This window comes from Ammospiza caudacuta, chromosome 8, assembly GCF_027887145.1.
Source record: "Ammospiza caudacuta isolate bAmmCau1 chromosome 8, bAmmCau1.pri, whole genome shotgun sequence".
Taxonomy (NCBI): domain Eukaryota; kingdom Metazoa; phylum Chordata; class Aves; order Passeriformes; family Passerellidae; genus Ammospiza; species Ammospiza caudacuta.
In genome coordinates this window covers 24,611,032-24,626,171 of record NC_080600.1, presented here as the reverse complement: position 1 = coordinate 24,626,171, position 15,140 = coordinate 24,611,032, and the positions used below count along the sequence as shown (strand labels likewise).

Sequence of the window (15,140 nt, the reverse complement as noted above, 5' to 3'; positions counted from 1 at the left end):
GTCTGTCATGCCTGGTCTGATTTAATTTGTTCTGACAGTAAAGGTTTACAAAATAGAAGTATTCAGGTGTTATGAGAGAATCATGAAATTTACTTTGATGGGGAATATCTCTTTTCATGGATAAAAGAAAGAAACGGTGTCAGTGGCTGAAGCCTATTAAGAAATATTTGTCTAATCCTATTGTTTGTCTTGGTTGGTCAGCTTTTTCAAGATTTAAGTTAGTCTCTCTTAGAAGAAAAAAATCATGCTCTCTGTCCCTCAGAGCAGCTTGAGTAGACTCCATCAGGTTGGCCTTGTGCTTTCATTCTGCCTTTCCCCAAGCGTGCAAAATAGGGTAGAGCACTAGGGGTTTGTTGGTGGCATGTAGTCCTGCCTCAAATTGCATAAACATGTGCAGTCCCAAATAGCTTTGTCTAATATGTTCCCTAGCCAGTAGAGTTAATTGCCAAAATGTAGTTTTTTTTAGTATCTGGTGTTGTCTATTTTGCTTTCCTAGAAGAAACAAATTTAACTACTGAGAAGTTTTCTATAACTGATGGCAGAAATATTTGTAATTGGTAGGTCTCTAATATGTTGAGGCTTCTTCTGGGGAGGGTACTGCTGAGTTTTTTACAGATAGAAGCCAATCTTTATACATCATTTCAAAGCCCAGAGCTATGTGAGGCCTTATGTGAGGGGAGTAAAAGGAGAAGTTTTTTCATAAATAAATTTCAGGTGCAATATTTTAGTGTTAAGGTCTTCTGAATGTATTGTTGTTGCAGAAGTGGTTGGGTTCATACATAACTTTTCACTGTATAAATAAAAAGTGAATGGCAGCCTTTGTTAAAATAAGGATGTTTTAATTTCTGAAGCTTAACAAATCAGGAAATAGCAAAAGAAAAGCACAAACTTACTTCACAACTTCAGCCATTCCCCATAATGTTTACATTTTGTGGTGGTTTCAGGTTTTTTAAATCCAGATTTTACATTATTGAAGATATAGCAGATACTATTCTTTTGCTTTTTCGTACTGTAAAATGACTTCTGTAGGAATGCAATGATGTCATAGATGCAAAAGGTACTTTTACTGATGACAGGTGTAGAGCCTTATTTAGATAGACATTACTTGATTTCAAGAGGAGCTTGTTTTGGTTTAAGCAGGCTTATGGTACAAATTTCACATCTCTGATTACAAGTAATGCATAAATATACCATCTGTAAATGCTGCCATGTTATCACAATTCACTAAAATGCTCACCAAAATTTTTCTTCAGTCATCCATCATGATTCCATCTGTAAAAATTTTGCATTAGATTTTATTTTGCCAACATTGTCTTCTGGTACAAAGAAATGTTCGTGTAAATGAAATGTTTGTAAATTAAATTAGATGTTTGGAAATACCATTTTAAGGGTTATAATTTTCAGAACAAGAGCAGGCAATGGCAAAAGATTTTTTCTTTTTTTAAGGAAAGATGTATTTATCCACAACAATTGCTTTGAGGACACATCATAATATTGTGTTGGTACAAAGAGTGCCATGCATAATTTTCTGGCAAATCTGTGTGATAGGGTAGTTCTCATAGTCACAGAGATCTTATTTTCCATCTGTTTTTGTTTTCCTTGTAAGGTTGTATCAAAGCTATTTCCAGTCTATTCTCTTCTCTTTCTTTGCACATGAATGTCTTTAGCATTTTACTTAAAGCATTAAAGCCATGTGTTCAATACCTTGTTGTGTTGCTTTTTTTTGTGACATGCAACTGTTCCCATCTTTGTATTCTCCACCACACCCACCCTGCAAGCAAACCTTGTTCTGGAGGTTGGCTTATCAGGAGCTCCATATCTGTAGCTGCTGTTTCAATGCATGTAGTACAGTCTGTTCACTGATTTCAGAGAAGTCTTTCAGCTCACCTCCTTCTCTGTTAATGTACTAGGTTTATGTTTTCAGAATACTGTTCTTTATTTGCAGCATGCTGGATTGGATCAAATACTGAGGAGCTGTCCTAATAACTTACATTATTATAGCAGATAAAGTATAATGATTCTGGCTTTTTTTTTTTTTAAACTTGCTCCCCTTTTTTTCTTCTTTTTTTTTTTGGCCTTCTTTTGGTAAAGAGACCAAAGCAGTTTCATACATTATTTGGCATCAGCTTTGGTGCAAATACAGGTTTACCAAGGAGGGAAGTAGAGGTTTTCTCTGGTTATCACTGATGCTAGAAATGGTGAAGAGGTAAGACAGCAAGTTTTAAAAATTATTTCAGGCAGATCTGCAGCTATCAGTTGTGCTTAGAAAGAAATGGCTGAAACCTTAAAATATAAGTGTATGTTTGAGGTGCTTGTTTGTCCATCTCCAAAGATTGGGAACTTTTGCAGTTAGTGATGGTGTTGCCTTCAGTTGCCTTTGTCACTAGCACACTCTTATGATTGGACACACTTGGACTTCACATCTCCTGGTTGAGCACACAGATAGCTAATATACCTACTGACAGCCACCAAGTGGGCAAAAAATTTTCTTCCTCAGAGAAGCCATCAAACAGTGAGCTTCTCTAATAATGATTAATATGGGAAAGTTAAGTCAATACCATCTTAAATTTAATCTTTCCTTTCTATTATTCCAGTTCAGGGACAAGATGAACTACTATTACTTTACATGAAATCCTAAAATGGTACTGTCATTTTCCTAATTTCCAGAATTTACCATATATGCAATTCCAGGATGAAAAGGCACCCTTTGCATAGGCTGCAGTGGTCCATTTGCAGGATCCACTCAGGAGTATCTGGAGAAACAAGGCCCCTCACCTGAAGATCTTCTGAGGTGTTTAGCCAGTGTAACAGACCATAGCACACTCTGACTGACTGACAGAGAGCCAAGTGCAGTTGTTGAGAAACAGCCCAACAGTGATAGATCACACCAGTGATGTACCTGTTGCTCATTTTCAAGTTGGCTTGTATTTTGATACCAACCAGCCAAGTCTTAACTTCTGTTAGTGTATGTAGCCCTGTTTTATATATATCAGCTATTATGAGGCTGTACCTACTGAATGCCTGTCTGGCAATCTCCAGGGGGCATTATGCAAGTTTATGGAAATACCCTGACATGGCTTTTTAAAACCAGAAATAGGACCTCATTTAATGAGCTGTGTTAATTCAGTTGTGTAAAATGTCCATTGAAAGGTGTGCAGTAAAGGGAAGGGTAGATTTTGTCTAAAATGTGTTTAGAATGGTGCTACATATGGGACAATGTTTGGAGCAAATAATACACTAAACTAAGGAAGGAGAAGCAGTCTCCAGTGTTTTCTTTCCATTGAGTGATCTTACATTTCTGTCTGGTTTTCATTTGTGATTCTATCTGTATTTCTTCTTAAATTAGGACAATATTTGATTTCTTTATCATAGGATGCCTTCTTTAGTACCAAGTTACTTAGGGCTTCCTGCTGTCTGTATGTCTGCTTTATTTTCCAGGAAGCCATTGTATGGATTGTTTCAATATAATTCCAGTATGATTGGACTAGAATCATTAGCTGATCCCTCAGATACCTGGGAAATTATAGAGACCATTGGGAAAGGCACTTATGGTAAAGTCTATAAGGTTGCTAATAAGAAAGATGGAAGCTTGGCAGCAGTAAAGATTCTGGATCCTGTCAGTGTAAGTAAAAAATGTTAAACTGTAACTTCAATGTTAATTTAAAAGAATTCTTAAACTTGAAATGTAAATCAAATGTGTAACATATTGAGAACATCCAGAAGGGAACAGTTTTACAGAATGCATTTAGAGGAGGAGTTTAGTACCAGCAACTGAATGGCAACTTAGAATTTCATCATCTTATCTGAGGACAGCATTTGCCTAGTTTCTGTTTTAGATCCATGTAATTCTTCTGCTACAAATTTAGTTATCTTTGCTTGGAGCATGCAAATCCTGAGGAATGCCACAGAAGCATTCCTCATAGGGCCCACTGTAGCAGGGAATATACAAGATGCAGTTAACCTTAATGTTCTTGTTTTATTCTGTGTACTCCGTAAAAGAATTAATTTTCACATCATAGGAACACTGTGAACTTTATGATATTTTACAGTTACCTTTTATAAGCAGATAATAGTGTGAGGCAATAATGAAGATGAAAAGAGAAGCAGACATCCCAGATCCTCAGCTCTGGTTTAGTGGGTATTAAATGCCTAGCTTCCCATGAGAACCAAGGCCCTAGTTTTCCATGGAAGATTTAACTGACAGCTGTTCAGGTTGCAGTTTGATCATGATAGCTGGGCTGAAATATTTACTAAAAAATCTTATGTTTCTGTCATCAACCACGACTGAAATCCATTGTGGTTTTCTCTTGTATGGATCTGAGGAAGGCACAGGTTTACATTTTCTAATAGCCAAGTCGGTGCAGAAATGAGCAAAGTTTGAGCGCTTAAGCACTGAGTTGTGGCCTGTGTGCTGGTATAAACATTATTTTGTAACTGTCACAGAATTTTTTCATTAACAAGTACCTAGTAACCTTTTCCTATTTCATGGGTGGTTGTTTTGTGTCTCTTTCATTGTTTCTGGTGTATGTAATTCATCATAAGACATATTTGGTTTTATTGATGGCCCCTTTGAGGCTTAGTGAAATGTTTCTCTGTTTAGTTCTATCTGATGACCATTGAAAAAGGAATAAATCAATGGTTCATGTATTTAAGTTTAGCTCACATGTTAAAAGTATGCATGATTAAAAACAGGTTAAAAGTCATACATGTGTAAATTTCTTGCTCAACTGAGAGGAGTTAATTATAATTTTTAATTATCTTATTAAGTATATTATGTACAGAAAGAATTCTTGAAGAATAACTGCTTGATTTACACAGGCTTTACTTTTTTATGTATAAGAAGAGCACAATTGTCACAATTCTATATGCATTAAATGTCCAGTATAGTGTACTTTTAGCTGCATTAAAGTGAAACTATTTAAAAGTACAAACTAAGAGAAATTAGTTCATTTTATCCATGACAGTTTGTTCTTGCTTTATTTGGAGTCACTGTATTTGTATGTTCTGTATGTTTGTGTTTTTATTTAGGATGTAGATGAAGAAATTGAAGCTGAATATAATATTTTGCAGTTTCTTCCCAATCATCCTAACGTTGTTAGATTTTATGGAATGTTTTACAAAGCAGATCAATATGTGGGAGGACAGCTCTGGCTAGTACTTGAGGTAAAAGCATTTTGACAATATTACATCTTACCTTAGCATATGTGGTTGGATTTTTATTTGTTATTGCTAAAAGAGTCACAGGCTTTCATGATTTTCTGATAGGATGATGTGTCCTAGCCTACTGTTGAAAATCACATCCAAACTTCAAAATGTGTTTAATCGGAAATGGTCTTGCATTTAATTTCTGTTTGAGTTGCTACATTATGCCTCCAAAATAAGCAGCTCTTTTTTTATCTTGTTAGAGGAAACATTAGATAAGGCATTTATTTAAACTTTTTGGAGAACTCAAGCATTAGAGGAGAGTGCAAAGTATGATGAAGTAGTGACTGGAGGGTAGTTAACAAATAAGCTGCCTACTGCAAAAGTGAACAGAGAAAGTGTAATGGGAAAGTCTCTTCTATGGTAATTTTAAACTAGAGGCTGGTGGTTGTTGGAAACCTAGCAACAGAAATGCCTTCTATTCACTCTTCTTGTTCAGTGCCAATCAGTACTCTTACAATGTCAAATGTATTTTGGTGGTCTTGTTTCCACCAAAGTTAGGTGACTGCCAAAGGTGGTTGTAAAATGAGGATTTCTTTCTAGGCTTAATTGATGCAGAACTCTGCACAGGCAAACCATTCAAGCATTTCTTTCCTTCATAAATAGACTGGTAAAAGCTAGGACTCACTTTTTAATTATTGATTGTTTTAAAAATTCCACTCCCCGTTCTTGAATGGGGAATCTTTATTTCCACTACAACTTGTGGAATCCTAGTAGAATATCTAACTTTTATGTACTGGAGCAGTATGTAGCTTGAATAACAACTTTTGAATGTGTTTCCTCTTAAATTTCAGTAACTTTTGAAAAGTGACCTTAGTATTTTTGATTTGGTGTTGGTTTCTTTTGTGTGCATGCTATCTTTGTGTTGAGTTTGGGCTTGATTTAATTTCTGTTTTTTTTTTTAATAAAAGAGTCTTGTGCCAAAGATGAAGTGCCAAATGACAGAGTTTTATGGAACAAAATCCTCGTATACTCTGAAATAAAACTGAATGTAGAATTCAAACAAGTTGTGGGTGTATTTTATCAGTATGCATTTCAGGTGACTTTTGGTACATATAATCCAGATTTTGGAAGAAATTTGACATTATAAAAAATGCGTTTTTCTTATATGGAACAATTTATCAGACAACCCAAACTATTCCTTGCCTTGGAATTTACAGCATATTTATCTATGCATAACAGTGACTTGTGATATTATAAATTAATGACTCATTTCAGTAAAAGGGAATATACAAAGTATTCAGACTTTGATCCCTGAGTCTTTGATGAAATACAGTTATTTGATGTGTGACTTCCACAATTTGTAATAAAAAGATGGATTTTTTTTTTCCTTCAGACACAATTTTGCCATGTTTACTCAGTACAAGTAGGAACTTTGATAAATGTTTGTGATGAGGAAGGCTGGCAAAAGTGACACCTTAAGTATTTTTATGATGATGCAAGTCTTGGACAAATGTAAAGCAAACTTCTCAACTTTATCGTATAAATGTGCATCTCTACACCTGTTGAAGTATTACCATTAGGTGTAAAGTGGTAATGAAGGTGTCAGATTCATTTTGTTTGAGGTCTTTGCTGAGTTTCAAGAATAGTGGCACAGCTGCAGTAGTGTTTGTGGGATACATTTTTGAGTCAGGCATTCATTTACCATATCCTACCAAACAGCTGTCAGTCTGTATTATTTTTCAGTTGCAACCAGTTGGGTTTTTTTTTAAGTTCGGGCATACTTTTATATATTTTATCTGTAGGCTATAGATAAATTTAGTATAGTCTGTCTAAACAGAAAATTTAATGCAATGAAAGCAATACAAAGAAAACTTTAGCTTAATGACTTGTCAGCAAATGGTTAACCATGGGAAGAATAACATGCAGTTTCATGTAAATACATCAAGTTTCTTTTGATCGTTGATGCTGACTTGAATGCTCCCACAAATTTATGAAATATAAGAAAAACATTCCCTGCTAATGAATTAAAAAATAAAGCCAAATTCCTACAGAATTTGTCAATATTTTAATTGATGAAATTTTCCTTCAAGGTCCTTTTCCATTAACTCAAATTTCTAGTCTAGTGAAATTTTTTTTAATGCAAGGGGAAGTTAGTAATAAGGTAAGGAAAGGATTAGCATATAAGAGAAATTAGTGGTTGAATTGATGCACATTCTTTCATAAAAGCTATTTGAAAGATGCAAATCTTGAGAGTTTGTATAACTTCATACTATTTTCCTGATTTATGCTGTGGTATTTTAAACTGATAATGTTAAATGAACTTGTGTTGAAATGCATGTGATTCTCTGGCAGGAACATTGGTAAGGGTGCTGGCCACAAACCAGCATAGATGAGAAAATTCAGCAAAAGAAAGGCAGTCAATTCTCCCATCTTTTTCTTTTTTGGTCAAACAATTGTGAACATCAAGGTAATTAAAGGAAAGAGAGAGGAGAAAGGATGGATATCAATACCTGCTTAGAATGGTATGGACAGTAAACTTAAGGTGTGGATGACAACAGGTTTTCAAAGATTCTAATTTTACCTTTTCTCCTCCTCTTTTGGTGTTTAGGAGCCAATTAGTAGAAAATGCTTGCAAGAAGCTGCTTCTCTAGATTAGAATGTTTCTCTGTTGTTGACAGTATATGGCATCAAATCTGAGTATAGATATATGGCTTCTATCTATTTTATATTGCCTGCCATCAGGAGCATTGATGGAGTGAAAGTTTAAAATGACTAATTTGTTGCTTCCCAGTTATCAAGAGCATCAATCTTTTCTGTCTGGCCTTTGCACAGAAGGATTTTTTCAAAAAGACAATGCACGTATTGTGAAAATACTCAAATAATGTAAATTGGATTTATGAATCTTCTTTTGAGATACAGTCTTGTTCATATAATTTTTATCTTTTTTGTTGCATTTTATAAATTGCACTTTACAATTTTCAGTTTTCTCTTCCCTCCCCTTACTCAGGCTGCTGTGATTTATATTAACATCACCAATAAAAGGAGTTCTGTTGTTCTCTGACTTGTGTTGTAGCACAATTTTGCATGGTAGGTGTTTATAGCCTAAACAAGTATATTGAGTAACTGAGGACTTGCTTTTTTTCCCTCTTCACAACTGCCCCCTTTCCAGCTGTGCAATGGAGGTTCTGTCACAGAGCTTGTCAAGGGCCTGCTGAAGTGTGGCCGAAGACTGGATGAAGCTGTCATCTCATACATCTTGTATGGGGCTCTCTTGGTAAGGATCTTCATTGGGCTTGCAATGACAGCAGAGGCTGCAATTCACTTATTGCATACATACACTCTCCATTTCTAGAGTGTGGGAGTGGGGGCAATATCACATGGGCTGTTACAACAGCAGGGGTTGTATGAAGGCATGTCATCCAGTGGACAGCTGTTTCTGTAGAGTGTGTGCAGATTTTCTTCATTACATTCCTTAATAACAGGGTAATTGTTTTTAAATAAGGGAATAAACTTATTTTTCTTACTGCTGGTATATAGGGCCTTCAGCATTTACACAATAACCGGATCATTCATCGGGATGTGAAAGGGAACAACATTCTCCTGACAACAGAAGGTGGAGTCAAGCTCGTTGACTTTGGTAATGACCACTTGCCCTTTGTTTTCTTGATACATGCAGTTTAGCCAAAGGCTCTGTTCGCTTTCCCCTGGGAAGGCAGAATGTCACAGTGAGACTTTTTCAGAAGCACACTCAGAATTATTTTAAGAAGGAAAAATGCAAAAGGAACCTGATTAAAGCAGGCATAAAACTTCTAACTAAAAATCAGTAATAGAGTTTTAATTTTTAAAAGATTAAACATAATTTAATAATTTTTAAAATTTTGAAGCTAGCATTTTATTTACAAAGCTCTTTTGCATTTTAGAAGAAATGTCAGTTTCAGGGCAGTTGTCCTAATTTAAATTGAGATTTTCTGTCTTTTGCATATGAAAAGGAAACATTCTTTCTGAAATGGTTTTGATAGCCTTAAGCATATTTTTTCCCCTCTGAGCAGAAGGTAAAATAGTCCCTTGGGTCCAAAACCCAACATCCATTTAATTAGTGATTATTGCTCTTAGATTTGAGCATACCAGTCTGGATATGTCATAAGAAACAAGAGAGAGAAAGGGAGGGAGGGTGGTAGAAAGGCACTTGGCAGTGGGTTTAAAGACAGTTCAAATTTTATTCCTTTGAATGCACACTTAGAAAAAAAATTAAACAAAACTTTTGTCCCTCAGATAAGTATGCAAGGGAGTGGACAATTTTATTAAAAGTAACAGAAGCAGATCATTAGTAATATGATTTATTAATGAAACCATATAATGCATAAGGTAATTGATACTGCAAATAATGAATGAATGACATGTTTGTTTAGCAGTGCATGAAGGTAAAGAAAAATGTTCACAAAATGAGAGTAGGGTAGAATGAAATGTCAAAAAAATCTGCAAATAATATTTTTTAAAAATCTTAAAATATTAAATTTATACAGTGGAAAGAAAATTGTGTACTGGTGATGTCATGGTATTATAAATTTAACACACATATGTATTGAAGATGCTAAAGTAAGTTGTCACAAAAGAGATTCCTTAGTATCTACTAGGGACAGAATTTCATTATTTGAATTATAAAGGCAGCAATTAAAATAGTACTAGGAGAAACTTATGACCTGAAGCAAAACTTGGAGTTGAGTCCCTGACCTAACAGAAGAGAGGAAGATCCCTTCTCATTCGGGGGAATTTTGGCAGTCTAATCTTTGGTTTTACTCCATTATGGGAAAAGTTAGCTTTTCTCCCCAAAGCAAAGTGTTTTTATCAGATGCATTAAAGGCCTTAAAGACAGGCCAGTGTGCTCCACCCCCAAGTAGCACCTTCAGTGAAACTGAGACTCCCAATCTTTCTGGTGTCCCATGGGTCTCTGAGTCTATATTTAGGTTTCAGAGGTTTTCTCTTACTTTGCATGTTAGGACAGTAGCACTAGAAAATTGCAACAAATACGACAGGCTCAGAAAAAAATGAGACTTAAATCTCAAGTGTTCCCTACTGCTTAACAGTTAGGAAATGCCAAGAAATGCCAATATGTCCATGGGCTTTCTGACTGAAGAAGTATCAGGTGCCAGGCTTTTATTAAGTTGCTCTTTTTCCTGTCTTAGTCCACTGCTAATAGCCACAGAACCGTCTCTGGGAATTGGGACTGAGTCACAGGTGATATTGTTTGTAGAACTGTTTTGTCTCATTTTTTTGCAGAAAGTAGAAGATAAATAGTGAAATTCCAAGGAATTCAGGAAGAGAAGGGACTTGCAGTTGAGAAAGTTGAATGATGTCAAATTGGAGATTATTCCTCCTTCTGCTAGAGGGTCACTTACATCAAAGGCAGTTCCTCATTTTCCCAATAGTCAGTTTGAAACACATTGTCCTGCTTTGCAGAAGAACTGTGTGTTCTTGCACTGCAGCTGAGATCTGTTATAGCTGTACTTGAGGCTTGTGGAATGCCTGACAATTGAAAGATCTCAGATTAAGTACCCAAACACAGTGGATGCTTTGGATATTTTTAGGTTAATCCCTGGAACTAATAATCCTCTGCCATTTTGTGGGAATGTTAAGCAGATTTGTTGCTTGGTGAGTGGGGAAGGAAATATGTCAAAAGAAAAAGAAAATAATAATTTTAAATTAAAAATTGAATGTTGGAATCAGAAATCAAACAATTTAACTTATGAGTCTAATTTTTATTGGTAGCAGTCAATGCATATTATATGTGTTTCTGTTCATTTTTGTCTCTGGGTAATGCCAAAAGAGCAAACCTCTGTGGCTTTTGTTTTTAAAAAATTTTAAAGCAAAATATATTTCTAAGTTAATATTGGCTTTTGTGTCACCTCATTGGAATGCTACTGAGCTGAACTCATTCAATTATATGTTGACCAGAGCACAGAAGATTTACTGTCAAAGTTCATTCTGATTTGTTAATGTTGTTGGATTGCACTCTAGTTAATTCTTTTGGTTTTTTTTCAGTTGTGCTTCAGTAGTCCAGCCCCAGTCAGCAAAGCTCTGAAGCTAATGTTTTGTTTTAAGTATGTGTTTAATTCCCTAAGTACAAGCTGCAGTGTGAGCTTGAGCTTCTGAGCTTTTCTCATTAGGAAAAGATTTAAGCAGATGCATAAGTGTTTTGTTGAACTAATGAACAAATTCCCTGTTTGTGATGTTCAGGCAGTACATTTCTGAAACAGAAGTTTTAAAGTCAAGTTGTAATTTTAATAGTTCCCATTTATACTTATGAAAACAGCAGAAAGATATCTGGGATATTTATGTGACAATGGAATTTTTGAGTTTGAATGAAAGTGCTTCAAACTGAGAGTCATTCACCAAAAAAACATCTCTGATGAACTGAAGAAAACAGCAAACTGAAATCAATCAAACAAATAATTTACACCTACTTTGGCCAGGCATTCTGCATCTGTGCTCACAGGTTTGGATTTTGTTTTCCAGATACTTGAAATAAATTTAGTGAAATGACAGTAAATTTGAAGCCAAGTTTCTTTCTCTGTTTTGCTGTAGGTGTTTCAGCCCAGCTCACCAGCACAAGGCTCCGTAGAAACACCTCAGTGGGAACCCCCTTTTGGATGGCACCTGAGGTAGGCAAATGTGCCTCTCTGGCTTCTCTCCATTCATTACAATACAGACTTTATTGCCACTTCCCCGTGGCAGGAGAGGATCTTTTCTTCCCTTTCTTATGGCTGTGTTTCTGCTTTGCATCTTGTCCTCTTTTCAGTAAAAGTAACATACTGTTAGAATATACAAAATGGATTTCTAATAACCATTATTTTCTTCTCTGTAGTGTTTCCATAAAATTACAGCAAATCTACAAATAAGTGAGGGTCCTAAGAATGTTATGACTTTCCAGTTAAATGTTGTATATTTTGGGGTGCTCGTCCGTGATGTAAATACAGACTGGGGGGAGGAAGAGGAATTTCCTTCTTTCCAGTCTTGCTGTAGTCTTGCACACTGCAAAACCCTGAGTGACCTGTGTGTTCTTTAGCCTTAATCATTAACTGGGGCCTTTAAACTTAGACACATGGGTGTAAAAAATTTATAAAGACACATAGATTTAAAAATTGATAAAGATAATATACAGATAGCTTAGCCCATTTTCAAGTATCTTACATGATTTTACATATTACTATCCAGACATAACCTTTTGCCTTCTATTTCATGAAGCTTTAAATGTTTTAACACACTGTTGAACAAAAGCTTGTACTTTACCAAAGTAAAGTTTGTTCAACAATGTGTTTTATCTTTACAAGATAGCAATCTTTGCGCTCCCTGCTTTAAGGGGCACAAAATACTTCTGAAAGATATGGATTATGAAATTTAAAAACAAGGATTGAAACAGTTGTCTGTAAGTTGTTCAGCCTTTGTGACAGAACAAGCCTCTTTTCTGGTAATTTTGGGGAATTTGAGATGGAATTTATCTATTACAAATGCACACAGGTCTATTTCTGTAGGTTGAAGAATTAAAAGTATTGTGCAAACATTTGTTTTAAAACATTTCATAATTTTTATGCATCTGTTTTTGTTGCTAAGGAGGGCTGATTATAGCTGAGCAGAGAAAATACACTGCAGTAAGGGGTCTAAAATTGATCTTGCACAGTCTCACGAAGAGTGGTTGGTATTTCACCATCTCCATAACAACCAGTTTACGTCACAAAGGAGACACAAGATACCTTAGAAACCACTGTGAAAGCATTATTTATGGAATCACCTTGGTTGGAGACATTGCTAAAATGAGACCTCTATAAAATACTTCTCTAGATAATAGTGGACATATTATGAAAGATTTTATTGAACATGGATTATAATAGCTTCTTTTTGTGGTTCTGTTTTGCTTGAATAATTACCATCAAGGGCAGTAATTATACCAAATTTATCTTCCTGCCATGTTGAAGATATTTGTTCTCGTGGCAAAGCCAAAGAGAGAAGCAGATATTTTGATCTGAAAAATTTTGACTTGAAAGTACAGCACACATGTAATCAACGTATGTTATGTACCTGGCATGTCAAACAGGAACAGGTGTAGCTTTGAATTCTTCCTGTTTTGAAAAGATCTCTTCAAGAACCAACCAGTAGCATAACCATAGTAACCCATATTACATTTCCATGCCTGTGTGAGACACACCAGGCTCCATAGGTGTGCCAATCTGCACAACAGCTGTAAGGTGCTTAGATATCCATTATGCTGTTGTTGGAATGGCTTTTAAATGACAAGTTGCATAACATGCTTGCTCAAATCACTGCAGTTGCTCATATAAATGACAGGTTTCAAGTGACGTGCAGGATGCATGCAATTTACTTTGTTTCTGGGGAGATCCTTCTGGTATTTTTAAAATATGCACCCAAATTTTTGTAGGAAAGATGGAAGATTAGGACTGCAATAAAATGAAAAGAAAATGAAAAGGTATGCTTGGGTAACAGTTTATTAGGAAGAGTATTTTCTAGATGAGATAGTGGTGAGATCATAAACACTAGGATGGCACTTAACTCAGTTTTTTGCGCTCATTTACAAATAATCTTCCTGCCTAAAGGTTTTTGACATGGGATAGAATTTATTTCAAACCCCAAAATATCATAAAATAACTGAATGGAAATGAAATGTTACTAATCAGAGAAATAAAAAGCATGAAGGATTTTTTTTTTGCAATTGGACTTCATCTACATGTGAAACATAGGTACCTCAGTCAATGCATAAGGTAATCATGGGGTCTCATCTGGCAATGAGAAGGATGGATTTAATCTGAAAGAGGAGTGAAGAGGGGAGATGAAAAGTTTGCCTTGGAAGAAGAGACTACAGTAGTGTTTCAGAGTAGAATAAAGCTGACAGGAAATATTTTCCAGTGTAAAACCCAAGAAAATAAAACCTGGAGAAGAATGCTGCAGGATGTTTTAAGGCTGACAGATAGGAATAACTGGATATAAGCAGGAGACAAACACACTGAAAACTGGAATCACTAGATCAACCTGGGTCACAAATGGTCTATGAAATGAAGAAAACCACCTTTTAAGATTAAGTTTGCAAAATATTTCAAAGGGATTATATGGCATGGTACTTGAAATAGCAGAAGCTCATAGGAAAATAGCAATGTGTGAGGGTGGTGTAAGGAAGGTGTTCAACTCAGTGTTCTTACTGGCAGCTTTGAAAGTCGCAGCTTAACTGCTTAATATTTGAGTGACTCAAGCATCTTGGCTCCTTTTTTTTTGATGACTCTGAGGCTTGCTTAGCAGTATCAGGACAAAAAAGATCTGTCCTTGAGCATTTGTTTTGAGCAGAGCTTGTGATTCACAAAAATTTTGCTGAAAAATGAAAATACAGGTAAAAATTAGGCTGTGAGGAAGCAACAGAGAACGTGACAAGGATAAGTCAGTTTGAGAGCAGCTTTAAAGCAGACTCACTGAAAATTAATAATTGTTGTTTAACCTAATTAATATTTTTTCATGCTTATAAATGTAGACTCTCAGAAACTGAAACACTGAATACAAGCATACCAATAAAAGATAAATAAGGCAGGATAGTGTTAGTGTGTTTAAAGCTGCCTGTTATCAAACACTTAAATTACCTAAAATCTGCTTCTGTTGTGCTGAAATAAATTGTGTTATGTGCTAGCAGGATGAATCAGATTTGAAGCTTTTGTACTGAACTGCCTTAACATCTGTGGTTTTAAGCACTAACATGTCTTGTTTTCAACTTCCAGTGCACAACTGAACAGAATCTAGTTCAAGCAGAATTTGAGATTTCTTTTTCCACACATAGGAGTAGATTATCATGATCTAGCTGAAAACTTGACTCTTGAAACAAACTCAGAATATCATAGAATAACAGGGTTACAGAGTCAAGTAGATGGAAAAGACCTCTGAGATCATTGAGTCCAGCCTATGACCAGCTGTTATGTCAACTGAACCAGGGCACTGAGTGCCAC

General features: G+C 35.5%; 1 protein-coding gene across 1 annotated transcript in view; it reads left to right on the top strand.

The window, feature by feature from the left end:
- Positions 1-15,140, top strand: part of MYO3B (myosin IIIB) — a 207,385-nt gene that overhangs the window by 21,024 nt on the left and 171,221 nt on the right. The window contains exons 4-8 of the mRNA XM_058809484.1: positions 3,439-3,622; positions 5,029-5,163; positions 8,315-8,419; positions 8,683-8,782; positions 11,728-11,804. Coding sequence (XP_058665467.1) covers positions 3,439-3,622; positions 5,029-5,163; positions 8,315-8,419; positions 8,683-8,782; positions 11,728-11,804 — 601 coding nt within the window. The remainder of the gene's footprint in view (positions 1-3,438; positions 3,623-5,028; positions 5,164-8,314; positions 8,420-8,682; positions 8,783-11,727; positions 11,805-15,140) is intronic.